General features: G+C 56.1%; 7 protein-coding genes across 7 annotated transcripts; 3 read left to right on the top strand and 4 right to left on the bottom strand.

The window, feature by feature from the left end:
* Positions 1–541: 541 nt before the first annotated feature.
* SPSK_04320 (cytochrome-b5 reductase) lies at positions 542–1828 on the bottom strand (the record flags this gene model as incomplete). Its single annotated transcript, XM_016731128.1, has 3 exons — positions 542–1519; positions 1567–1710; positions 1772–1828. 3 exons carry the CDS (start codon positions 1826–1828, stop codon positions 542–544), a joined length of 1179 nt encoding a protein of 392 aa, XP_016585752.1.
* A 1266-nt stretch (positions 1829–3094) lies between these two features.
* Positions 3095–4861, bottom strand: SPSK_04156 (SH3 domain containing protein; the record flags this gene model as incomplete). Its single annotated transcript, XM_016730967.1, has 1 exon — positions 3095–4861. The coding sequence occupies one exon, from the start codon at positions 4859–4861 to the stop codon at positions 3095–3097; it is 1767 nt and encodes a 588-aa protein (XP_016585751.1).
* A 2960-nt stretch (positions 4862–7821) lies between these two features.
* Positions 7822–8146, bottom strand: SPSK_04700 (uncharacterized protein; the record flags this gene model as incomplete). The annotated part of the gene is made up of 2 exons (XM_016731498.1): positions 7822–8056; positions 8085–8146. 2 exons carry the CDS (start codon positions 8144–8146, stop codon positions 7822–7824), a joined length of 297 nt encoding a protein of 98 aa, XP_016585750.1.
* Positions 8147–8999: 853 nt separating this feature from the next.
* SPSK_04425 (RNA polymerase II subunit A C-terminal domain phosphatase) lies at positions 9000–10038 on the top strand (the record flags this gene model as incomplete). The annotated part of the gene is made up of 2 exons (XM_016731232.1): positions 9000–9121; positions 9381–10038. 2 exons carry the CDS (start codon positions 9000–9002, stop codon positions 10036–10038), a joined length of 780 nt encoding a protein of 259 aa, XP_016585749.1.
* A 4749-nt stretch (positions 10039–14787) lies between these two features.
* Positions 14788–17935, top strand: SPSK_03937 (cell polarity protein; the record flags this gene model as incomplete). Its single annotated transcript, XM_016730752.1, has 2 exons — positions 14788–15867; positions 15941–17935. 2 exons carry the CDS (start codon positions 14788–14790, stop codon positions 17933–17935), a joined length of 3075 nt encoding a protein of 1024 aa, XP_016585748.1.
* A 3440-nt stretch (positions 17936–21375) lies between these two features.
* On the top strand, positions 21376–22173 carry SPSK_04514 (uncharacterized protein; the record flags this gene model as incomplete). Its single annotated transcript, XM_016731318.1, has 1 exon — positions 21376–22173. The coding sequence occupies one exon, from the start codon at positions 21376–21378 to the stop codon at positions 22171–22173; it is 798 nt and encodes a 265-aa protein (XP_016585747.1).
* A 348-nt stretch (positions 22174–22521) lies between these two features.
* On the bottom strand, positions 22522–25236 carry SPSK_03979 (glutamate carboxypeptidase II; the record flags this gene model as incomplete). The annotated part of the gene is made up of 1 exon (XM_016730794.1): positions 22522–25236. One exon carries the CDS (start codon positions 25234–25236, stop codon positions 22522–22524), a length of 2715 nt encoding a protein of 904 aa, XP_016585746.1.
* Positions 25237–26500: the final 1264 nt, after the last annotated feature.

The raw sequence follows: 26500 nt of genomic DNA, 5'->3' as shown, positions 1-26500 counted from the left end.
TATTATTCCGAACACAGAACATGGTTGGGCTGAAGGGTTCACCAAGAACAGTGTGTTTGCGTGCCGTGCCGCCGCAAGTGGGCAGTCCCTGGCGTGGGCGTCCCTCTTTTTTCGTCTCACCGCCTCGTTGTCACCATTATTGGCCTGCCTTGGCCGGCAGTAGGCGGGTGGGCTGTGGTTCTCCAACTCAACGGCAGAAGCCAAACAAACAGCTGCGATTGTTAAGGCAGGGATCAGGCGCATGGAAAGCAGAGAAAAGAACACTGCTCGTCACAAATTACGACGATAGAATTGAACAAGAAACTCGTGTGGACTCGTTTGGGTTCGTTTGGCTTCACTTGCAACATCACGTCATGCTCTATTTGCCGTTGTTTATTTACAGAAGGGTGGGATATACCCAATGAGAAGAAGGATGGCCGTCGCCGTTGCTCGAGTGCCCTGTTTCTACAAAACTTGAGATTGTTCAAGTCTATCGTCTGTCGTCGGTCGTCTGTCGTCTGTCGTTTGTTGTCGTCAATCACGTCCAGCTACAACATCCCGCTTACAGCTTCAGCACCTGCTCCTTGGTGTAACCCAGCTCTTGCAGCGCGCCCGACAGCTCGCCCTGGTCCGACGGCGACTTCTTGTTGCCCGACACCGCATTCATCAAGCCCGGCGGGCCGCACACAAACAGCTTGAAGTCGCCGGCCTTGGGCTCCGGCAGCACCTGCTTCAGCAGCTCCTTGGTGATGTAGCCCTTGCCGCCCTGCCAGTCGGCCGTCGGCTTCTCCAGCACGTAGAACGTGCGGAACCGCTGCGGGTACTTGTTCTCCAGGTGGCGCAGCTCCTTGTGCAGCAGAATGTCCTCCTCGGCAATGTTGCCGTACACGAGCGTGATCTTGGTCTTGTCCTCGTCGGCGTTCCGCAGCACCGCCTTGATCAGCTGGTACATGGGCGTGATGCCCGTGCCGCCCGCCACGAGCCCAATCTGCTCGTGCTTGTTGGGCGCCCACTTGTACTTGACAATCGGGCCCTTGAAGTCTAGCGTGTCGCCCGGCGCCAGGCTGTGGATGTGCGGCGACATCTTGCCGCCCTCGTACCGCTTCACGAGCAGGTCCAGGTGGCCCTGCGCGTCGGCGTCGCTGACGGCCGTGTAGGGGCGGATGATGGCCTTCTCTGCGCCCTCGGGCTTGAACTTTGTCAGCAGGGCGCTGGCAGCGTGCATGCCCGCGATCTGGTCCGGCTCGGGCAGCTTGAAGCGCACGAGCTTGGTGTTGTGGTTGACCACGTCGACGCTCTCGACCGTCAGCGGCACGAAGCCCTGGTCGCCGCCCCGGAAGGCCTCCTTGGCTGCCTGCTTGGCCGCACCGACGACATCGGCCGCCTTGTCCGCAGCCGCCTCGGCCTTCTTCGCGGGCGTCGTGCCGGTTGTCGTCGACAGGATGTAGTACGCGCCGGCGCCAATGGCCAGCGCTGCGCCCGCGAGCACGACCGTGTTGTTGCTGCCGCCGCTGGGCGCCGTTGCGTAGCGACGGGTCGTCTACAGAGGGTGGAAAATCGCGTGGTTAGTAAACGGAAAAGACAGACGGTCGGATGAGCTTTCCAGAAGGTCTCGTTGCACGCATGCAGAGCCGCAAGCCTCAATTGACCACTGTCCCCTTCTTGTGGCTTGCCCGTTGCCTTGTGTAGGAGGTTGGCAACTGGATATAGACTCTGCGTTGCAGCACTTGTCTGACGTCAGATTCCTATTCGAGGGGATCTGTGCTTTTCACCATTGTTAGCTTTGCCTTACCTGCTTGAGCGGTGACGAGGCCACCTGGAAGGTGCGGGTCGCTGCGCGAGCAAACATTGTGTCTGAGTGGGACGAGAGAAAGGAACGAGCGAAGGGGTTGGTGATGTCGATTATGCGTGGAGAGAAGCAGAGCGACCAAGGGGAAAAGAAAAAGAAATAGGAAAAGGGAAGCTCAAGGCAAGCCGGAAAAAACGGACAAGTGGGACGGAACGGCCGCAGGCCATTGCGCCCAGGAAGTATGTAGTTCTTGCTTGCTCCGAGTGTCCACTAAAGCGCCCCCAAAACGTTCGGATCCGCGACCACCAGCGCTACCAAACGCTCACAAAACCCGCGGTCTTAACGGTCATTACAAACACTTGAATTGGAAGCATTGTGGTTTGTCCGCTGTACTTTCCGAGACCAATGCTTTATGTAGATTGTGGTAATGAATTCTCACTAGAACTACGACATACATGTGCCAGTTGTGGCTGGGGTAGTTTTACCATGAAAAGTGACATTCTCTCATTAACTCCGGCGCCATGAATTTCCGCTGTCCCTAAGCCAAGCTTCAGACATGCTAAAAAGATGACCCAGAAAACGAGGGACGGCCAGCTGTCGGCTGCTGACATTATGAAGCAAAATATTACGGCCGAAAGTGGACGAACAGTTGCGGCAAATAGGGACACCAAAAACAAACGGAGACTTGGAGATCTTTGCACAACGGCCGCACGTATGGCGTTATCAACCGACACACGTGACGCTTTATTTGCTGAGACAATCGGCTTGGGATCGGAAACATGCAAAAGGACATCCAAAAACATAGCATAAAAATATCACAATATAAAACCAGTCTTTGTGTGCAAAGAAGCCTCGTTGTTTTGCCCCTGTTCTCCTCCGGTGTGCCAGTGTCCCCGAATGTATCATGGAATGACATGCAATAAGACGTAACAGTGACGCAATAAAACAAATAGATAAAACCGGCGAAATAGAGAAAAACGCCGACATGGAACGACTGCCCTCGGAACAGTCGCAAAGCAGTCGTCATACAAGGACACAGAAACTAAAACGCAGCAGGTGTCCGGACAACAACATCAACTCAAATGTATGCGGGCTGGTCCACCCCTCCCTAAATACAAAACACCCCAACTGCCGCACAGGATATCAGCAGGAAAAAATGACAGGACAGTAGAACGTGGGTGGCCAAACACACAATGATGCTAGTATACAAAATATATGGGAGAACAATAGATCGCGAAGTTATAAATAGCACGCAATGGGGGCGCGAGACCTCGTGTAAAACGGTATAAAGAAGACAAAGAGTATATATAGGCATGTGCTCTAGGGCTACTCTTCACTGCCGGCCGCCGCCGTGTTTGCTGCTAATTTCGTCGCCGTCTCGGCCGTTTCTTCAGCGGTATCGTCTGGCAGCGATCCGAGCGTCGAAGGGACATGTCCATCGCCGCTTTTTTTGGTAGGCACGTCTTGGCTGCCGCGCCGCATCATGCCCACATCCTGGTGGTTGAGCAGCGTGGGGGTGTTCGCCTGCGACCCGCCGCGCTGGCCGTGGTAATGGATGACCTGTGGCGGCGTCTGGCCGGCCTGGGTGCCTAGAAGGTGCTGTGGGTAGGGGTCGAGGTCTTTGCTGGACGTCGAAAATGTCGATACGATCGGCTGATGGTATCCGTTTGTGACATTGCTCGGCGTCGGGGTGTGGCCGCCACTAAAACCGGGGCCCTGCCCGTGGTGGTGCTCGGCCTGTGTCGGCGTGCCCCCGTCATTGGGGCTGGCTGCGCCACCTCCATCGGCCGTCAGGACCACCTGGCCTGTCAGGCTCGTCATGCCGCCCTCAATGTCCCGCAGGAGGCGCACGTATTCTTCGGGAACAAGGCCGCTCTCCTGCGTCTTGGGGTCCATGGCCACTAGCCAACCTTGTCCGTGCCGGTACGACACCCAGATGATCTGGCCCTCAACGAGCGGCAGCTCGTTTTCGTTTTCGCGGGCAAAGTCGAAGAGCGCAACGGCCTTGCCGTGCATCTCTTCGTCGGGCGAGGTAATTGTAAATTGGTAGTCGCGGGAGTAGCGCGACTGGTCGTCTTCCCGATAGTCGGGCGACGAGATGGGGCTCGAGGCGTCGGAGGTAGGCCGGTACGCGCCGTAGTTGTTGGGTGGTTGTAGTTGGTAGGCGTTTGTGGAATGCCGTGCTTGGTCCGGGGGGTATGTAACAAATTCGCCGCCCGGCCCATTGGCTTCGTCGCCTTCTTGGTTCACATAGTACCGCTCACTTCCGTCGCCGCTTGTGCCCATATAGTAGCCCCGTTCGCGATCGTAGTTGTCCGGATTCAGGACAGCTGAGTCGTGGTCGCCGCCAGCGGCCCCCAGGCCGTGACCGTGAGACGCACCGTCCACGCCAGGGCCAACGCCATTACCGGAACTCTCGGCGTACTCATCACGCGAAGCCCGGGATCGGCTGTGCCCGTGCCCATACGCACCCGACGTGGACTTGTGCTTCCGATGTCGTGAGCTGACCACAGGGCTCTGCAGGTCTTCGTCCTCGCTCCACGGCGGCCCGTCGGCCAGGAGAATTGGGGGAATGTCGGTTGCGCGTCGGAACGAGTCGCTGGTCCATGAGCCCGTCTCCCAGCCAGAGCCGCCTTTGGAGTCCCAGAACACAGGCGGATCGGAGAGGCGCCGTTGCGACTGTGCGTCTATTGACGGCGTCAACAGAACGGACGGCGGCCGCGACGGTTCTGGCGGTGGGCCATAGTGCAACGGGTTGGAGGAGGCATATGCGAAATCTCGGACCAGTGTGTATGGGAGGCTGGATGGGTAGATGGGGAAGAGGTGGGATGCTGGGCGTGACCGTGGGGGAATCGAGCCTGTAGAGTATTGCGACAGGCGGTTCTTCGAAGCGTGCGACATTGGCCGTGACAGGTTGGTTCGGCGCGCCGGCGGAGGCGGAGATGTGACAAGTGGTGGCAGCGCAGGATGGTTTGGATTATGGAACGGTGGGGAAGACGGGTTGTTGGGGGGGTTGACGCTCGTAGGTGCGGCTGCCGGCGGCGACGTTGCTGGGGAGGATGAGGAAGGCGTTTCTGATACAATCGCTGCCATCATCTAAAATTAAAAGAAGTCGACAAGTCCAACAGTTTGGGACAGGTGGACGAAGCGCAAAAGGCGTCCGCCAGTATGCGATTCGTCGATCTGTCAGAAGAGCGCGCCTAGTGGGAAAGGGGGAGAGAGGGGGTGAGGGGCCTGGCGCTGTCTTTTTTTTTTAGAACGCGATTATGGGTAGGTACGGCATGCAAATGCCATATGCTGCAAGCGGGCGTAAAGAAAATTCGCTAAAACAGACACGACGGCTCTCCGGCTCGCTGGTTTGCCCTGTTTGACTGGCAAGGGGCGAAATGGTAAAAGACGCCGAGGGGGAAAGGCGAAAGGGCGAAAAGCGTGGAGATGTACGTCGTAGACGAAAGATGCAGAGCCGGAGACAAATGGAGGGGCGCTCGTTGTTGGCGCGTGTGGTGGATGTGGACCCTTCTCTCGAATAGCGCCTCAGTCACTGCTTCGGGGTTTCGATCGTTAACCTAACCAAGGCTAGCTGGCGACCCTTGATGCAAGGGCAGGAACAAGAATTGCCACCGCGAGGAGAGGATACCTTCCCTCGAGTCTTTTGTTGTCGGAGACGAAGGTAAAGAATTGGAATACGGCTTGGGTCGAAAGCAGCTGGCATAGACTCGCTAGCGACTAGAGCGGCTACCTGTCTCCCTTCGGCCCCGTTGGTCGTGTTTGTAGTCGGACGACTCGGCTCCGTCCGCTGTCCCAAGAACGGAGATGGGAGAGTGAACCGAGAAGATGTCCAAGTAGAGGATGTCTCAGAGCGGAATGTAGGGGGGGTCGAGATAAACGAGGCGGTCGGGGCCGCGATGGACAGTAGATCGTGGAAGGCCAGAAAGCGACTCGAAAGAGGAAGGATGCATTCGTCGTGGATGATTGGAATGATTCAGATGTACGCATCTGGTCTAAGAATAGAACAAATCAAGGGACCCGCGGCCGCGTGGTGTTTCGTGAGTTGGAGACAATATACCGATTGCGCCCAGCCACGACGCGATGCAAAACTGGGGCGAAGGGCAATGTGCAATTTGTTCCCGGCCTGGGCGACGCAAGCGTTCGTGTAATTGTCGTAAAACAATGAATCTTCGTAGGGGAGAGGGCGACGACAGCGATGCCGCGATCGACGTCCACGTCGGGTCGAGGCCGGATTCGAGTTCGGTGACTTGTCGATGATTGTCGAGGATAGAAACAGTAGCGAGTATCGAAGCGTTGGAAAAAGAGGGCCAAAAAAACGGCGGCGCAACCAAAGCCCTTTGGCGGCAAAACGGAAGAAGTGGTAGAAAGAGAGGCGCGAGGGGAGCAGCCGTGAGAGTTGAAACCGCTGGATGTGTGCGCAGAGAAAAACGAGACAAGATGGGGCAGACAAAAGAGGTAAACAAGCGGGGACGCACACAGAGAAAACGGTAGTAAGGAGGGAGGAGAAAGAGGGTAAGATGAAGGGAGGTTCTTGCCGACCGACAAGTTACGATGTCGTTGACCAGAGCAAGAGCGAAGGAGGAAAGGACGGAAGATGTGGGCGAGATTTGTTTGGAAAGAACGACCAGGGAAAAAGAGAAGGAACAAACGGGACACCGGCCACGACCATACAATGAAGACGGGCTGTTTTTGGCGGTAGTAGCTTCTGTTCTTAGTAGCTGCTCGTTGTCTGGGGTGCTACCTGGGTGCTAAGCGCGCAGGGCCAGGCCGACTGGGAGGGAATGGCAAATGCGAACTGGGAAGGTGAAGTGGCGGCTGAGAGTCGGCGCCAGTGAAGTAGGGAAGGAAGGATGGAGCAACAGAGCGCACCGGAGAGCAACAGATCGCAAAAAAACACAACATTGTCACAGCGCTCCAGAGCCCAGGCGTCAACAGGAAATGGCAAGCAACAGGAGGCAAGCTGGCAAGATCCAGACGACAGCGTATCCAAAGCAAGCCAAAAATGGCAACAACAGCAAGACCAGCGCCACTGAAGAACGGATGCGAGCGTCCCAGGCAAACTACCACAGCTGCCTCCACTGACATATATTAGGCTGTCTCATAGGCGGTGCGGTGGATACTTTGCTATTGTCGAGGGTCTGCGCACAGATGCTAGCGCCTCACAGTTAGATAGGGCGTACTGGGATTTTAATATGACACGGAGCGCCAGGCGGGGATCGTCTGTGCTAGGGTCTACTGCTCTGCGCACGTCTTGACAGCTTGGGCAGTCGTTTGTTTACCATGCGGCGAAATCAGCTGTTGTCGTTTGTTGTCCTTTTGTTTTCTAGACAAAAGATGAAGCAACAACAACAGACGAAGAAGCGTAACTGGAGAGCGTCAAATCTGATGACGATTGCATTGCTCTCAAAAGTAGACACCATTTGCCATCGTTGAAGACTTGATACACTGCTTTGAAGTTACATCGACGTCCCTCCTGAACAGCTATGGGTACCAAAAAAGGTGTTGCCTGTCAGGCTTCGACATTGGTCGTGGTCACGGTATCACGATATCGTCGCCTCGTAGGACGAAACAGGCGCTCAAGAGGACAATGCAACTTTGCAAGTATCCCAACTTCCGCTCAAGTACGAAATACAGCGTTCGTACTCAACGTGCCGTCTTGGAGGCTGTCCCAGCGGCCAGGAAGGCGGCCACAAAGACGGCCAGGCAGACCATCTCCTAGGACATATCGACAGGGATGCGGAATAAAAACAACAATAATAACACCACCTTTGAGCAATCGTGCCAACAGGTCATGATTTGTGGCGTATGTATCCAGACAGAGATATAATAGCAGGGAAAATAATATTCCAGTGTCGACCAGCGGTGAGCTGAGCTCAATCTTGCTCGGGCGACTGACGGTTGCCAACGTACGGTACGATACAAACTTCAGGCCACAATGCAGTCATTTCATCCGCATGTTCGGCAAAGGACGAGTGTTCGCTGACTTCCATTCTGTTTTGCAGGTCGTCTATTTCGTCTATTTTCTTTTCGTTTTCCTTGTTTCGTTATGCCGCTCGCTGTAATTCTCTCTCGTGCTTCCCCTCTCGCTCTTTGTTCTCCTCGGTTCTTGTCTGCTCCTGTTCTATTTCGGGAACGAATGTGACCTGAGACCATGTCGTGCTCTCCAGTTCCACCTGTCCTGTGTGTGGCTGGCTCGTTCGTTGCGTTCTCGACACAGACACTGAGAGCCCCCCATTCTGCAGGCTATCTGCAGCCAGTGTGTAGGCTGTCGGCGTGAATCTGCGGTCATCTGCGGGTATCTGCACACTTTCCTGCAGGGCGGCCTTTTAGGTGTTTCAGAAGCAACGAGGCGCTTGTTGCGTCAGACATGGTGGAGGGTGGGCGCTGTCCGACATTTGACAAAGTGGAAGAAGGTGCGACTGTGCACTGTGCGCTAGTGCCAGATCGTTTCCTGACAACAAATGTAACCAATGGGGACCTCCAATGAAGATCCACTGTATATTTCCCTGTGATTGGCCGAAAATAAGCTGCAAACACGAAAACCTAGACGGCTGTTTTCAAACCAAATCTACAGAATTTTGTCCCTTGTCACAAAGCAAAACCAACCACCGCCTCACCACCTCACCACCTCGCATTGAGACCTGAGCTCCCGGCACATCCCCGCGGTGCCGACATGCTTTTGCTTCTCCCTCTGCCTATGCACACTGTCTACGCCTCGCAGATGCGGCAGCGCTCGGTGGTGTTTGGCCTGTCGGATGTTGATCTGACGTGAGAGCAGTTCTGCGTGTTCTCAAGAGACGAAGACAAGGGACACACCGCAAAACGAACAGACCAAATCGAAGCGCGCCCTGTGCACGCGTGAACGTCAAAGACCAACGATCGAGCGACCAGCTTTCCAAAAGGTAAGATGAGATGAGCTCCGCTCTGCGACCTCGCTCTGCTGTTGCTGCTATGTCCTGCCTACATGATGATATTATATATATTGGAGCTGTCTGATTTTCTTGATGACTATTTCATTAATTACGCAACTTATATCTGATCTTAGCAGAGGCAGAGCAGCAGCAGCAGCAACAGCGGAAGCAAAACGGGACCTGTGAGGTGACACGCGACGTGTCTGTGTGCGTCTGAACCGTTGCTAACTCGCTGCCTTGACAGGTTCCGACCATCTCGACTGATCCCAACGTCACCATATCGACACATTGACCGCATCGAGTGACAAGCCATGGCGGCAACCAACGGAACAGACGTGGCCGTGCCTGCGCCTTCGTCCGAGGCTCCTGCAGTTGAGGACAAGGCTGGCTTCAAGCTCAAGTTCTGCACTGTGTGCGCGAGCAACCAGAACCGGTGCGTAACCTTTCTTTCACCAGGCCAGCGTGTCTGGTACACTCATTACCTGCACACATACGTAGAGTGACCGATGCTGCGGGATATGTCTGTAATGCGAAGAGGAGGAAGGGACCATAGACGAGAGCTGCTTGCATGTTGTGCATATGTTGTGTGATGCGGTTTATTTCCTTTCTTCTTCTTGCTTTTCCTTCTTTTGCCAGTCATCTTATTGGACCCGACGACCTAATACTCGGCCTTTGCGCTCTCCACCTTGTAGATCTATGGAGGCCCATCTCCGTCTCGCCGAGGCCGGGTTCCCCGTCATCTCGTTCGGCACGGGTTCCCTTGTGCGCCTGCCCGGCCCGACCATCACCCAGCCCAACGTCTATCAGTTCAACAAAACCTCCTACGACAGCATCTTCCGTGAACTCGAGTCTAAAGACGTCCGCCTCTACCGCGCCAACGGCGTCCTCAACATGATCAACCGCAACCGCGGTATCAAGTGGGGGCCAGAGCGTTGGCAGGACTGGCAGGTCGGCCTGCCGCGCACCGAGCACACGTCGGACATGGGCAGTGTCGGGTCCGAGGGCGGCGTCGTCGACGTCGTCATCACCTGCGAGGAGCGCTGCTGGGACGCCGTGGTCGACGATCTGCTCAACCGCGGCTCGCCGCTCAACCGCCCGGTGCATGTGATCAACGTCGACATTCGCGACAACCACGAAGAGGCCGCGCTGGGCGGTCGCGGCATCCTCGACTTGGCGACGGCGCTCAACCGCGCGGCGGCCGAGGAGCGCGACAAAGTTGGGGCGGCTGTCTTTGACATGGGCGGGGCGGCCAGCCGGTCGAGCTTTGACGAGCGCGTGCCTGACATTCTGGGCGAGTGGCAGGAGCGCTGGCCTAATCTGCCGAGCACCTGGACGCTGGCATGGTTCTGAGGGAAGTCGGTTCTTTTCTCCTTCATGAGAAAGACCGGCTGGCAAAGAACACACCACAGAGGTCGCGTTCCCTGTTGTAGGAATGGCATCGCTCTCTATATTCGCCTGCCATCAAACGCTGCATCACGGTCATGCACCCATCATACTGGTGTTGGCACCTTATACGATGGCATATGCCCCACGTGCCGCAATCGAATATGCACCTATGCAGTATATACCCCGGAATCTTGGGGGTTTTTTGGTCGACTGTGAAACAACGAGCGGAAACGGGCGATCGATCTGGGGAATGAGAGTCGAAAGGCGACAGCACAAAAGCATTGGCAGACCAATGGAAAGGAGGGCACAGGAGTGCTTTCGTGGAAGGCCTTTTTGATACTCGGCTACGCTATATTACGCAAAGAGCACATGCCGTGTCAAAAGTGAGCTGATTCGCTGATGCCACCAGACCACGGCCAAGGTCAAGGCCAAGAGTCGCCGGCTGAGAATCGTTCGGCCAAAAGTCAGTATGTTGTATCTCGATTCGAAGATTAACGGGCAGGGTACACAAATACGCAAAATATCAAGCATAATACAATAGACATAAATATTCTGCGTCCACCAGTTGGCTTCTCTCTTGTAATAATTGTGTGCCTTGTACTTCATACATCCATATTACCCTTGTACGGTGCGTGCCGGGCGCCGTTTGTTCGCAGTGCACATCAAACACGGCAACGCATGATCGGACATGCGACGGTGGGACGCAGCAATGCTAGGAGGGGAAAGCTAGAAAGGGTGCGGGCCTCTGATGGCAGCTGGGAAAAACATTGACTGCCGTCGATATCAAATTTTTCTACTGTGATTGCACGTTTTCCATGTTGGTATCTCCAATCACCACTGTGATCTATCCAGCGAGGACAACTAGGCCTAGTCAAACCATCCCAAGTCTTTTGAAAACCGCGGATGAAACTGCTCTTCGAAAATCAGATAATGGGCCGTGAGCAATGGGCAAGAAAAGGGGAGCCCAGTATTTGACGAAGAAGGCCGGTGGAATGTTTCTTTGAGGCGGACGCGAAGCCTGAGCCCGGCAACTATTATAGTACATCATGCAAAAGGCTGTGCAAAGCCAACTTACTGGGCGACCACGCGACAACAGTTTTACTGTCGGATGAACGCAGACCACAGGCCGCCTCGGTCTTTTGTCAGCCTTCGAAGCACAGGATACGTTTTCCCATTGTTGCTGACAATGATACATACCACCGCCTCTTGGATCATCACCCCATCTGATCTGCAATGACGCCCTGTCGTACCACAAAAGGCGGCCACGTGATAGCTTGCTAGTCCTACCCAAGTCACCGGCATTGCGAACATCGCCTGATTTGCACAAACTGTACAACATACAGAGTATTGCTCCGTACTGCGTAAGTCGTTGGCCATGTGCACAGCCTTGCAAGCTTCCCTTTCAAATCGCACATCTGCGCTTCGCAGGGAGACCCATCTACTGTGTACAGGGAAGCACCGGGTCGTGCCCCCGGAGACGGGAGACTCCGTGCCATTTCATTTCCAATTCGACGGGAGCACAACAAACAAAATGGCCTAGACGAAAATATCAACAACCCTGTCAACATGGCCGAGAAATGCGTGGTGGGAGATTTGACAATATGCATAGGAATAGCCTGCTCCTTCCCTCCCCTGTATTTCACACACATTGAGTGCTTCGATGGCGGCCTCCACAGCCAATCTCCCGGCGGCAAGCGCTGCGCACGCTATTAGCGGGGCCGACAAATTAGGAAAGAGCTCATCATCCCACGAAACGGTCGCAGTCCCCGGCCCAGGTTTCTTGCAAAAGCTCGACGAGATGATAAGGGAGTGAGATGGAGCATCTGTTCGTCTTCGCAGGGAATGATAACTGCAACGCCAAGTGCAAGACAATAAGACATTCTCGGACGTTTGCCGACTCGAGTGCTGGGGCGTCTATCACGGCCACTCTCTCAGAAACTGCAACGGCCGGCGACTCGTCCCTGGTGTGTGCTTTGTACGTCGACCTCCGACTTTGGGTCCATCAACGTTTTCTATTTGCTTTTTGCTGTCCGTAGTGTTTATTTAACCTTTTCATTCGTGATGCTCGGCGGGCCGGGAGGCGCTGTGGGTGTGCAGTTGATATTTTTAAAATTAGGCTTGCGTCGCTGCTGCCATCTGGAAATTGCGTGTCTCTATTGCCTCTTTTCAATGCTCTTTCCCTTCGTTGGTGGAGAACGCCGGCTCTGGAATATAGGCGGACCGTTAGGGGGTGGCCCGAACATCACTACTGAGCACCGTCGTAGCGCCAATTGCGCAGCAGGCGCGGTAACATTGATTGTCGGTAGAGAAAGCACATGCCTCCGTCAGAGTAAAACGGGGAAGGAGGGAGGCCGTAGGCCGTCGTGGCCAAAGGGATGGGGAAGCAAGACGGCCAGTCTGGCAGGAGCGATTGATAACGCGTCACGAGCAGCAAATCCCCCCCCAAAAAACAGATCTGCATTTTTCGTGCCCTGACCTTGAAGAAAACTGCCCTGCTTCTTCGCCTCTTGCCCAGGTCCGGCCATGCCCTGGCTGGTGCTTATTTTATGCGTCTCTGATTAGGGCCGTGGACGTTGAGCTCCTTCTATTTTGACTGGCCGAAGCCGTTCCAAAGCCGCCGACGAACGCCGGTCGTGCCTGCTTTTTCTCTGCTCTTGCCCGCCACCAGCAATACCCCAAGAAATTGTGACAGCGCCTTCTGCAGCCTCCTTAGCGCGCGCCACCCTTTATTGCCGTCTGCTCTCAATAATATAGTGGCCAGTTTGATTGTGATTGGATCCAAGCGAATTCCTGTTCCTGGCGCATCGAGGTGACACCTAGCGCCACGATTGGACTGGCTCGTTGCTGTCTGTAGCAAATCACGGACGCCAGTCCCAAAAGAGGCTAACGTCAGTCTAGACCGCGTCGTCTGTCGATGTGGGCGATGCACGCTGGCACGGAAAGGGGAAGGGGCCAGGGGTGGAAAACAAGAGGAAATAGGAGGGTGGGAGGGGGGGGGGGCTGGCAATGCACCGAAAACAGCGACAAACGACAGGGGCCCAACACAAGAATCGCTCCCGGAATTAACGTCAGTATTTTTTCCTGCCACGTCCACCGCCATTGCATTGCAGATTCGATGGCGATAAGTTCGTGGAAAGACGTGTATATCCAACTGTCTGCCGGCCCGCGACATGTGCCCATATGTCTGTCTTCATCGATGGCGCCAATGTCTTTGTTGCACCTTCCACCTGTCACAAAAGCTAACAAACGACCTCCTTCCGTTTTCTTTGAGCTTTCTCCCATTTCGTTACCGGTTTCCTTTTCCGGCGATTCGTAGTTTCCCATTCTTCTCAATAACTCTGTATGTCGTACAACACACATTAGCAATACCGAATGCCCACGACGGTTGGCCGTCTGCTGCCCGATTGCACCTTCTCGAAGCCGGAGAATCCGCACCCGCACAAGATCGCTCCTGCTCTTGGATCCGCTGCTATTGCGTCGTTCTTCCCATTCTGCCTCTATTTCGTCTTTTCTGTCTCAACCGCTTTGTGCCCTTGCCCCCCTAGATTCTTGTTGGCTGGTTCGTTCCCACACGCCCCCTTCCGAGACTATCCTTCTGCCCGCCCTTACCAGTGTGACGTTTCAGCATCGCCCGCCGTCTGTGTCGCGGATTTTCTTCAAAAGTCTTTCTGGGCCCTTTCTTGTTAGCCCCTCCGAGCCCATTCCCTGGCCCCCTCGTCCTTGCCTCGTGCCATGATGCTGTCCTTTCCGTAACATGTGCATGGCCGTCCGCACCTTCTTTGCTTAACTTGACCCTGCTGGTTCACTGCTTCGATGTCTGGGCTGCTCCTTCCCTACTCCGTGTCCCTTCTCGACATTCTTATGCTCCTAATACTTCTTCCAACCCCTATTGTGGCACGATCGGCCGTGTACTTGCACCAAGCTGGCTCTTGCCGTTTTCTCTCTGTCGCTCTCTCTCTTTCCCCCTCTCACCACGAGACGCTCCTGCTGTTTCCTCTATTTTATGTGACCCCCCTTTTGCTGTTGTTAGTCCCCCTTTCGCAAGTACTCCACCCTCCTAGCGCCCATTCTACTTACTCCATTCTACTCCGTACCTGCCCCATTACTTTGGGTCTCGGTCGCTCTCGCTCATTTTGGTGTCTTCGTTCCCTCCATTCCGTGCGCCAGAACCCCTTTTTGCCCTTTCTGTTCACTTCATCTCCTGTCACCATCCGACGCCGAAAACAAACTTGCTAAACACCGCAAGGAAACAAACGACGAACCGTACGACTGGGCAGAGTCCATTTTTTTGAATCGAGGAACGGCGACGGAACGCGCAGAAGTCAAAGTCCTTTTCCGACGACGAAGCAGTGACAGACGACAGACGAGGACGAGAGGCAGAATCCCGCCGCAAAATCAAAAATAACAAATTCGCTAGAGACGAGTTCAAGGGCGACGACCGTTGCCCCCTTTTCCCTTTGCCCTTGGATAGCTGACGATTTCGACTGGCGTCGACACGAACCGACCCGATCTCGAAACCGACCGACCTCAACCGAACGTGAGAAGCCACCCATTTCATTTTTCGAACCCACGATTGCGGCCTGGAGAGGACATCAACGCACCAACGCACGAGACTGATCGGGGGAGGACTACGGGCGCGACGACACTCACGACAAACTCGAACTCAGCGACTGGACGGCTTGTCGTCCTGCCACGTCCGCGCACATCAAAAGCATGAATGGCCGAAATGCACCACTATCACCCGTATCTATAGGCGATAGTGACTGGCCAAACGGTTATCCAATGGACAAGGACGACCCCTACGGCAACAATCGTGGCCAACTCATTTCACCACCCAACTCTGGTGGCTCCCTCCCAAGCCCCATGAACTCCGGTTTTCCCACGGGCCCGCGCAATGGCAACGGCGGGCCCTCACCACCACCCTCTATCGGCCGCTCCAGCGCCGGCCCCAGCATGTACGCCCGCAGCGAAAGCGGCCGCAGCCAGCGCGAAGAGGCCACGGACGCAGTGCTCGGCGAGCACTACATTGCCCTCAAGCGCTTTCTCGCCCAGACGTCGCGCGACGGCAAGGCCGCACCGCCCGCCAACAAGGCACGCGACAAGCTGCAACGCCTAACGTCTGTGCAGTTTCTCGAGCTCAGCACCGATGTCTACGACGAACTCATGCGCCGGCAAGCGGTCAGCCGCCGCCAAAACAATGGCGGCCCGCAGGGCCCCGGTGGCCCGCCCAGCTATCTCTTGCCCGAAGACTCGTTCCACCCAAAACGCAATCAGGCCCGCCAAAAGCTGGCGTCGCTTGGCCCGCCACGCTTCCGCGACCTTGCAACTGACGTGTTCTGCGAGCTGGAGCGACGAATCCCGCGCTTTACCGGCGGCGACATCCCGCGCATGGGCAGCCCGGCCGGATCGATGCGACCATCGAGTCGCGCCCAGACTCCAGTCAACGGCAGCATGAATGGCTTCCCGCCACGCAATCAGAGTCGGCGGCGACCGTCCGAAGCTGGTTCCGTTCGCTCGATGCGCAGCGGCGTTGGCGTGAATGGTCTGGGACTGGGTCCCGGCGGTCTTGGGAACAGCTCCGTACCGCCATCGCCCGGCCTGCCGCCCAATAACTATGACCGACCAATGCAGAAGCAATCACAAAGCAACACGATTGTGCCAAATAAGAGCACTATGGTTGAGGAGGATGATGACCCGATGATAAACCCCATGGGCGGTGGCAACATGAACGGCGACGACTACGGTGTGCAGAGGCAAATGAACAACGGCGCCGAGACCGCATTACAGACGGAGGTAAGCTATTTTTTTTTTGTCTTTTACCAGTGGCGCTCTTTATTGTCGATTGACACTGACGTTTATTTTGCAGAAAAACAAGCAATTGATTACTGAGTACGAAGCACAAATAAAAGATTTACGAGACCAGATGGCGGCCATGGAATCGGACATGAAGAAGAACAAGGTGGAGATGGATGCGGTACTCGACGCTGAGCGCACACGCGCGTCTGCCAGCAACGTCGAGAAGCAGGAGTGGTCGAACGCACGGCGTGATCTCGAGAACCAGCTGGCAGACTCGGCCAGCCTCGCAGAATCGCTACAGCAGGACATGGACCGGATGCGAAACGACCACGCAGCTGAGGAGCGGCAGCTGCGCGCCCAGATTGACGATTTGCGACAATCCCTCGCCGAGAGTGCACGCAACAACAGCAACAAGAATTCGAGCCGGGGTGGCAACGAGGACTTGCTGCGCGAAAACGAGGACCTGCGACAGCAACTGCGCGAGCAGCAGCAAGTCACCGAGGAAGTGCGCGGCGAAGCCGAGCGGTTCCTGAACGAGATGCGCATGCTCTCCCAAAAGAGCGGCACGACATGGGAGAAGCACGCCGACCTGGAGAAGACAATTGCATCGCTCGAGGCGGAAGTGCGTGATTGGCGCAACCGATACGCGCGGGCCAAGACACAGCTGCGAACGCTGCGCGGCTCGTCCACCGGCCTGGGCATGCAGCAGGAGGACGCTGGTCGGTACATGCGCGAGAAGGGCTTCACGACCGACGACGGCCTCATCAAGGACGTGCACGTCACAAAATTCCAGATGGCGATTGATGAACTGCTACGGCGGGCACGCCTCGAGGAGCCCGAGCAGACGATCGACTCCATGAAGGCCGTTGTTGTGGCGGTGCGCCGCATCACCAAGGACTTGGACGACGCGCCAGCGCCGCTGGGCCAAGACGAGGATGCGACGCAGCAACAGCAGGCGAAGCTGAAGACGCGCGTGTCGGGCACGGCCAACAACCTGATCACGGCGGCGAAGAACTTTGCCATGTCCGCTGGCTTGTCGCCCGTGTCGCTGCTCGATGCGGCGGCATCGCACCTGGTGGCGGCCGTGGTGGAGCTCCTGCGGGTGGTCAAAGTCCGCACAACGCCGGCGGGCGAGCTGGAGGACGACGACAACAATATGTCAACCACCATGTCCATGTCGATGATGGACGACGACAACAATATGTCAACCACCATGTCCATGTCGATGATGGACGACGACAACGGCTCTCTGACGCCCGTCGAGTCCAACGCCAGCTACTTCTCACCGCGCAGCAACGGCGGCCAAACAACGGCCACGACGCTGTCGTCGACGACAACACAAAACTCACTACCTCCGCCGCCGCCCTTCCAGGGTCTGGGTGGCGTGCGCGACAGCGCAGACTCGTCCGCATACAGCCCGGTAAGCTCGCCGCGGCAGTCGGTTGACCGGTTCGGCAGTTATGCCAACGGCGGCCGGCGCTCCATGTCGCGTGGCGCGCCGAATGGTATGAGTGGTGCCAGCGGGATGAACGGGATGAACGGGATGAACGGCAACTACCTCGGCATCAACAAGAACCTTCCCTCAGCACCTGGCGGCAACGGTAACGACGACGTTGGCAGTGGCTTTGGCGGCAGCGGATCGGGCCGCGCTGGCCAGCGCACCGAGGATCTCAAGGCGCTGCTTGACGACCAGACAGCGGTGATGGTGCAGATCATCCAGGACATGGTCGGGTCGATCCGCAGCGAGGCGGGTGTGCAGCAGATTACACAGCAGATCAACGAGATTGCCGATATCGTCGGGAAAGTGATTGCCGAGACGGAAGCCAGCGGCAACGGCGGCCCTTCGCTCGACAAGCTGGTGAGCTGCCGGCAACGGCTGGTGGAAGCGGGCGACCGGGGCGAGTCGATGCGGGCAACGGAGGCGAGCGGCGGGCGCAAGATGGACATGCGGTCGTGGACGACGTCGCTGCCTCCGGTGGCGTTTGAGATTGCGCGCGAGACCAAGGAGCTGGTCAAGCGGATTGACCGTCTTGTGCTGGGCGAAGGCAACGACGACTTTTCGTAAAGGACACGAGAACAGCGCACCCATCGCCCGTTGCCAGAAGATGACTACCATCGTGTTACGACCTCGCTCTTGCTCTCCGTTCTTCCGACTTAACTTGCCAACCTTGAACATGTTCGATTTATTTTTCTTTTTTGGTCTCATTTGATACCCAATTGCCATCATCGCAACCTCTATGACCCTTGTCCTACTGGTCGTTTACCCTTCTCACCCCCTCTATCTTTTTGTCTTTTCCTCGTACATATGTTCGCTCCCGTTTTTATTCGAGTTACATGTTTGTTGATAACGGGTGATGGTTTTCACATATTTTTGCATTGGTTTTTTTTATTTTCGCATGTACTTTGTACTTTTTTTCTCCTTCCTCGTTTATCGATTATGGCATCAGCAAGCAGAAGCATAACATTGGGGCTGTCTTGGATAGTTTTTGTGCAGATATGAGGGGATGATGTTGGGTTGTCATACAACGGCCTACATCAAAAATACAATAATGTCTCTTAGCTTTGTCTTTTGGATGTTGCATGTTAACAATTCTCCTCTTGGCAGCGAAAAGTGAGCATTGGTAGTCTGTCAGTATTTGTCACGTCGACATTGGTTGGGTGCTGTTCCCCTCTGACCTTCATCAGGCCGAATCACGCGAGGCTGAATCGTGCTGAGCAGATATTCTGACCCAAGTCTCTCGTTCCTCCCCAGGTGCGCCTCGCCGCAGAAGGCTACCGTAGCATTGGCTGGATAATGCACGGCATTTACAATTGAACAGAAACCTCTTCGGTGTTCTGGTAGTGGATACGAGAGGTGTTTTGCGAAAGCCAAGTTCTGGCCATCCGAACTGATAAGCTTTCTTGGCGTCTGGGCATCTGGGCACTCCATGACAGTCGCATCTCGCTTCCGCTGCCCGCGTTATGTGTTCAGTGGACGCTTTTTGCACTCCGTCCAACCATCACCACCAGCATCGTCAATACGAAACTACCAACTGCCAGCTTTTCGATCTCCCGTATGCCGAACACCAAGAACGGGTCCGATGTGGCTTGCAGAACACTGCACTTATGGTCCGTAGCAAATCGCCATTGTGCAACGATGTATGCACAGCCGTAGCGCTAAGGGCAGAAGGGGCAGACCTTTATTTTGTTCTTTTCTTCCCCCCTCCCCCCCACCCCTTTTGGGCCTGATTGGATTCTTGTTTATCGTTCTGATATGCTCTCCTATCGAGTCATTGTGCAGTCTCTTGTCTCTCCTTGTCACCCGAGGATGGTAATCCTTGCCACCTGGGTTGTAATTTCCCGTCCGGTTTGATTTCTTGTTTTCCATTCTTATCCTTTTTTCTTTTTTCGCTTTTCTTCTCACCGCAATAGGAGCAGCTTGACGCGGTTCTTCCTAAAGCGTGGTCAATGCGTCTGTTTTGAGAGGCAAAGTCTCGAGCAAATCAGCAGTTTCCATCCATCATGTCCTCTTTTTTTTCATCAGTCTTTCTGTGACAGAAATCGCCGCTTCCATTGCTTCATCAAAAGCTTGGGGATGCACCTCGTGATATACACGTTCGGGAAAAGTTGCTTTTGTCACGCTGTCGTTCAGACTCCTTGGACAACATGACAACACAAGACCAGTGTTGTCGTCGTTGCTTTCCACGTTTCCTCTCCGTCGTTACGTCGAAAATATATTTGTACCAGGGAGCTGCGGTGGAAGGAACTACTGGGCGCGGGCTCTTTCCGCGGTCCTTCCAGGCTGTCCAAAACAGAAGGGATCACCCTTTGCGGGAAGGCCCAGACCGCCTAGGCCGTCTCTCCTTGCGGTGGGTCAATTTTCGGGCAGGCAATGCGATGTTCTCCCCATTGTGACCAACCAGTGCCGAGTCCCTTCCAGAGATTGTCTGTACAGATGCTCAAAATTCAGAAAACGCCACAATTCATGCACGAGTCTTTGCACCTACGATGTACGTTTTCTCGACATATCGTTCCTCGACAAATCACACACGGTTTTTGTCCCGTACTTTGTGGCAGTGTCTGCAGCTATCTGTGTGCTGTCAGGTCTTGTACGATGTACAGGGGACGCCTCCGTGCATCGTAAATTGCTTCGGGCTCTCTGGCCGACTTGTTTGCCTTTGCACGACCTTTCATTTCAGCCCCATCCCTAGGTTTCGTACGGAGTGTTCCGTACACTTTTTCATTCTGGTTTAGCTTCCAACACGCCCTGGTTCTCCACTTGGACTGTCATCCTCCTCGCTAAATCTGGGAACTTGACTGGTTGGAGGATTATCGTCCCCTTGGCTGTTTTCTCTGTGTCAGTCGTCCTTTCATCTCCAGTCGCCCGTTTGGAGAAGACCAAGCGGAAGAGAGATTGCAACGGCTGCATTCAAGATGCTGCGTCCCGGGCAGCAACATGGCATGCACTCTGCAGTCTGGGACTCTTTGGCACAATTATACGGCGTCTTGGTTTTAACTCTATGAAGGTTACGGGAGTCCCTTGTGTAAGATGTACGACGTACAAAGACACAAGACCCTCTACATTTGCTAGTCTCCTCGCTTCACCAGGGCAAGGCAGACTTGGCGACCGTATGGGGACTCTCACACTTGTGTTCAGTTAGTTTGTGGTGGGTTGTGGTGGGCTGTCTCTTGTCGCTTTTCTTCTCTCCCTTTGCATCCTCGCGTTTCTCTCCTGCAGCCAAGAGAGACAAGCTTTTCAGCCTCGTTTTCTCGATGGCAATCGGCTTGGTCGACCGGTTCTTGGCTGACGTCCTCTTTTCATCTCTGCAACGTCTTTTCTGCCTTTCTTGTGTTGCCTGCATACAGACTCCGCTTGGCTGCTGATAGCACAGTACTTACGTATTCAGAGGCGTTCTCGCAAATATCTTCCATGTGGTCACTTATGTCGTAACCGCCAGGCCCTTGGTGTTCTCGCTCCAGCTCGCCGTCGGCCACTCGGTCCTGTGGGTGTGGCAGCGTGGATGGTGCATCGTTGTGCAAGTCGATTTGTGCAAAGTAGTTAACCTCGGAGTGGCTTTGGTGTTTGCTTTCTTCTTCTGTTCGTTTGCCGACCCCTGCACCCGTTCCTTTTCAGTATTATTGTTGTCGTGTCTCTTTGATGCGGCTGAATCTGTTCCTGCTATCTGCTTTGGTCCTGTTACAAAAAGGGTGGTGTGCCCCTGTCCTATCGTATCTGGACCCTGTCTGTATTGGCTTGACTTCGATTTATTTATTTATTATTTGCACATCATCTTTCTTTTGACTTTCTCGCCGCCCCTCTGTCATTTTCTTTACTTCTTTTCTCTCCTCTGGGTCTCTCTTTATATTCATCATCACTTGACCTTCATTTTCATTTTCTTCTCTTCGTTTTACGCTATCATCTACGCATCGTCACCGAACAACTGTCGATCATCCTGCTCCAGTCGTCCGCTTGGCTCACGCACTACTCGTCACGCACCACTCGTCACTCGTCGCTCGTCACTCAAAATGTTCGGCATCGGCGGCGATTCTGCCGCACGCCCCGTCGGCCGCGAGCACGTCCCCGTCTACCCCGCCTACTTTCTCTACCTGCGCTTCGCCCAGCTGCTTGTCACCGTCATCGTCCTTGGCCTCGACGCCTATGGCCTGTCTGTCCTCTCCTTTTCCGGTGACGAGCTCATGATCTTCACCGTCATCGCCTCCCTCATCGTCTGCATCTATGTCCTCGTCGCCACCCTCGCCGCCCCGGCCGCCTACAACTACTGGGCCGTGTTGTCCCTCGACATTCTGCTGGTCGTCTTCTGGCTGGCGTCCTTTGCCCTCCTCGCCTCCCAGGTCGCACCCTTTATGGGCAACCAGACCTACTGCGCCTACGGCTACTGCTACCACTACGGCCTCGAGGGCCAGTCGCTCGTCTACGCCCAGTGCCTGGCGGCCGCTGCCGGCCTGGGCGGCCTCAATTTCCTCTTCTACATTGCCACCACCGTCATCAACGGACTCGCCCTCCACGTGCACCGCGGCCACGGCCTCCACTCCGTCGCCGGTCAGCCCGCGACGTCTCCGGCCGGCCCGGCCCACCTCGATGCCGAGAAGGCCGCTGCCGCTGCCGGGGCGGCGAGCGGTGTCCCGGCCGGCAATGTCGTGCCCCTGCAGCAGGCCAACCCTGCTGTCTACTACTACCAGCCGCCCGTCGCTGCCCCTGTGGCCGCGGCCCCGATTGATCCAAATGCGCAGTACTATGCCGTTCAGCAACAACAGCAGGCTGGGGCAGTCGTGTCAGCACCAACACCGTCCATGGGAGCCTGATACGCTGGCAGAGTCTGTGGTAGGACGGTAAAGACGCGGAGAATGAGGCAGATTTGAGTCGACAGTCCCGTTGGCGTGAAGGAGGGGAAGCTGGCGAGGTCGCCTACGTCGATAATTATGAAACATTCGAGATAAGGGTCATTTTTTTGATTTTCTCTTTGTTTGCTTTGTTTGACTTGTTTTCCTTTTCTGTCAGCTATACGGTTTATACCATTCCATAAGTCAATTTGTTTGCATATCATCTACGACCATGATGAATGCGCCAACAGTATAGTATCCAATGTTCCAAGGCCCTGATGCTCAGCATGTCCCCAAGCACTGCAATGTCTTCGACCCTTTCGACTGCCTCTAATGGAGACCTTTGGCCGCTGCCGCCAGCCGCTCCTCCACAATGTCCGCCCACCGCACCGCATTCGTCCAGTTGCCTACGTCGATGCTCTCCGCGAGGCCAGGGAACACCGCGCCCGCATAGCCAGTCCACGAACCCGGTGCAAAGACGACGTGCTTGAACCACGTGCGCTCGTCCAGCCCGCCCTCGTACAAAAACTTGCGTTCCAGGAACTGGTACCGCCGGTTGACCCAGGCCACCTGGATTGCCAGCCACACCCGATGCACCCGCCGTACCAGCCGCCGCCACCACTTGGGTGCAAACACAAGCGTCTGCGACAGACGGCCGTCCGCCTCGCCCGCCTCGTCCGCCTCGTCGTGCGACGCAGACACAAGCGCAGGCGCAGACCCTGAGGCTGAGCCGAAATCGCCCTTGCCGACACGCTCCCGCAGCCGCTCGGCCTTGTCGTCGAGCGCCTTGGCGACTGCCGCCAACTCGGAAACGGCGCTGTCGAGGCGGTCGAGTGCCAGGCGGAACTGGTGCTGGCCTTCGGCGTCGTCCGAGCTGGCGGAACTGGTGCTGGCGGTATAGAGAGCAGCATTGGCAGCATCGGCAGTAGCGCCACCCTTGCGGCCGCGGATCACGGCCATGGCTTCGTCCGAGTAGACCACCGCCGCGTCGGTCGCCGCGTCGTCCTCCGGCGCAATGTGCTTCTCAAACTGCGACCGGACCTTGTCCACGTACGTCTGCAGCGCGTCCGCGTAGTCGCTCGCCTTGAATGGCACCACCAGATCCGTTGCCAGGTGTGCCGTCAACAGACCGAGAATCTGCGCCATCGTCTTGTGGTACGCGAACCCGGGGTCGCCGTATTTCTCCGCCCAGTGGTAGCTGTCGTAGTTGCTGTGGTAGTGGTACACGGGGGTGACATATTTGTCTCCTCCGGAGGAAGCCGCTGCCGCAGCTGCATCTCCGCCGCCGCTGAACCGCACGTCCACACTCGTAATGCCAGCGTAGTCCAAGAACGCCGTGTAGTCGCTGCCACTGCCCAGCGGGGCAATCTTGCCCGACCACGTGTCCCGCACCGTCTGCCCGGGCACCGTCTGGTTTGGCGACAACACTTCGCCCGTCACCTGGTGCACCAGGTCGTGCAGCAGCGGCACCGCCGACGACGCAAAGTCTGGTCCGCTCGCGCCCGTGTCCAGGTTGACGTACGCCAGACTCGCTTGCTGCAGCCACGGCAAGTACTCCTCCACCCACTCCGTGCTGCCCAGCAGACCGTACTCCTCGCCGTCCCACGATGCAAACACAATCGTGCGCAGCGGCCGCCACCCTTGCGCTGCCGCGACGCCAAACGCCCGCACCACCTCGTTAAGAATCGCCGATGCGCCGTTGGGGTCGACCGCGCCGCCCGCAATCCACGCGTCCCGGTGGTTGCCCACCACGACGACCTCGTTGGGCAGCACCGAGCCATTGAAGACACCCAGAACGTTCCAGATCGGCGTTGTCGTGTAGTCCTGCTCGTTGTACAGGTTGACCTGCACCTTGTCGGCCGGCGTCGGGCCAATGTTGTACTCAACGCCCTTGTGGCCCAGACCCTCGTTGCGCGTCCACCACTTGCCCAGGTCCTTGGAGCGTAAGCCGTGGCCGTTGAGCGCCTGGAGGATCGGCAGCGCGTCCACGTACGAGATGGGGATCGACGGGATCGATGGGATGTATTGGTCGGGCGAGCCACGCGGCGCGCCCGGCTTGGAAGGGTAGCCAGGCGTCGTAGGGTCGCCGGGGCCGACGCTCAGAAACTGCACGCTGCCTCGCTGCACGGAGCTTGGTTGCCGCGCGGGGCCGTCCGGATATGGCTTGTAGCCGTTGGCCTCGGTGGCCTCGCCGTCGTCGCCCGGGTCGCTGTACAGCAAAGCGCCGACCGCGCCGAGCTCCTGTGCCCGCTTCACCTTGAGGCCGCGGAGAATGCCGCCGTACCGCGCAATCACCACCGCGCCCTTGAGAGACACGTTGGCCGCCTCGAGGTCCGCGTAGTCCTGGTACGTGCCGTAGTTGACGTACACCACCGGTCCCGTCACGTTGCCACTGGCCGAGTAGCCGTGGAACGTCGGCACGCTGTCCTTGAGGCCTGTCGTCGGGTCCTCCTCGATCACATCCTCGACCAGAGACGCTTCAAACGCCACCTCCCAGGTGATGGCGCCTGCATCGCCGTCGTCGCCGTCCTCCTTCTCGCCCTTGGCCCTGAGCAGAGACACCTTGTGGTCGACCGGCCTGTTGAGGTATAGGTCGTACGCCGTGATGTGCGACACGGCACCCCATTCGGCCCACCGGTCGCGCGTCCACGCCGCCTGCGAGTAGTTCTGTCCCGCCAGGTGGGGACCGGCCGTGTAGTACCGCAACCACTCGGCCACCGAGTCGTTGGACGGCGTGTTGAGCAGAATGTCCTTGAGTGCGGCGTTGCTAAAGTGCGGCTTGTACCTCTGCGAGTAGAGCGAGATCGTGCCGGCCACGGCGAGTGCCCTGCGGACCTCGAGCAGGTACGGCAGCAGCAGCACCGTGCCCAGGATCACGAGCGTCAGCGCCACGGGGAGCACAATCTGCTGACTAATGCTGCCGTCGTCGGCGCTCGTTTTCTTCTTGAATACCCGCTTCCCATGGCGCCGGCTGTCCTCGGCGGCCAGCTTGTCCAGCGTCGCCGACGCCGTCACCGGGAGCACTGGCGTCTTTTCGTCGGCCATTGGCGGTAATGGCAAATGATGCAATTCGCGTTGCAGGTTGCAGGTTGCAGGTTGCAGCTTTTATTTGTTTTTGCTTCTGTTATTGTTGCTCGTTCAGATGGTCTGTCGAGTTTCCGCTTGTAAGTGTCGCACACTAATCAATCAAGCAGGAACCTTTGGCGAAAACAGCTGGAAGCTTAACGAGTTTGGAGAGCTTCGCAAGCATCTCAATTGAGATGAAGGTGGAGGAAACTGAAAAAAAAGAAAACATGGAAAAGAATCAACAAAGGTGACAAGAAGCAGGCGCTCTCCGTAAGACTGGAGAAACAGGAAGGACCGCCTCGGCGATTGCGAAAGCTCCGTCCATGTCGCACCTTCCTGGTTGAGCTTGACGTCGAAACATGCACTGATTGCAAATGGCCGGGCGATCCGCAACAGGAAAGAGGCCCAGCACAGGCGGGCTTTGCGTGATCAGCGAGGTGGCTGGCGGCCAACACCGCCGTACAGTGTATACAATACACACTGTATATGTAGCACAGTATCATCTATGACCGCCACGCCCTGCCATCTCGTCTTACACTTGCGATCCTTGTAAATATGATGGACGTGGGAGGGGAAACAAGAAAACCGGGGATGTGCTGTATCTCGAAAACAGCCGGATGTCAAGCCACGGCAATATCAGTGCCGCATCAGACACCACAAATGGTGGGGAGCATTGTGAGAAGCAGTCAATGTCGTCGGCACAACAGTTCCCATAACCATGCCTCTCTCCAAATACAATATGAATACTCTGGATATCTTTGCGGACAAAGAATTCGTCCGTTTTTGTATTCACAAGTTTGTGGCTATATGATGTCTTTGTATCTCACAGCTGCTGTTTGGATGTTGTGCGGATTCCAAGTCCATTCTCTCACTGGCTACAGCGCTTCAAGTTCGCTGTTTTGATCTGTTTCAACCGTCGTTAACCTGTTTTCAACTCTCTAGTATTGGGCAAAGTGTGCGGCTTCGGCGCCGACATAATGAGAGAGCGGGTAGAAAAGCGGGTCTTTGACATGTGGCCAATCACAGTCCGCATGGTCACCAAGACTGACAAATGCGACGTGAGTGTGAACAAGGCCTGTGCCTGCCTTTTCGGGAAACCGTCAGAACTTTGTGTTTGGGCTGCACTGTCCGTCAGAATCTCTGCAGTGCACAGGACGTCACTACAAAACCGCCGACCTGTGTGTGAATAAAAGCACGCACGACACGACCGGAAGAACAGGCTGAAATATCGGTTTTGCAAGAC

Source organism: Sporothrix schenckii, assembly GCF_000961545.1.
Source record: "Sporothrix schenckii 1099-18 chromosome Unknown Cont47, whole genome shotgun sequence".
Taxonomy (NCBI): Eukaryota; Fungi; Ascomycota; class Sordariomycetes; order Ophiostomatales; family Ophiostomataceae; genus Sporothrix; species Sporothrix schenckii.
Note: the sequence above shows the minus strand (reverse complement) of the source record. Positions and strands in the feature narration are given on the sequence as shown.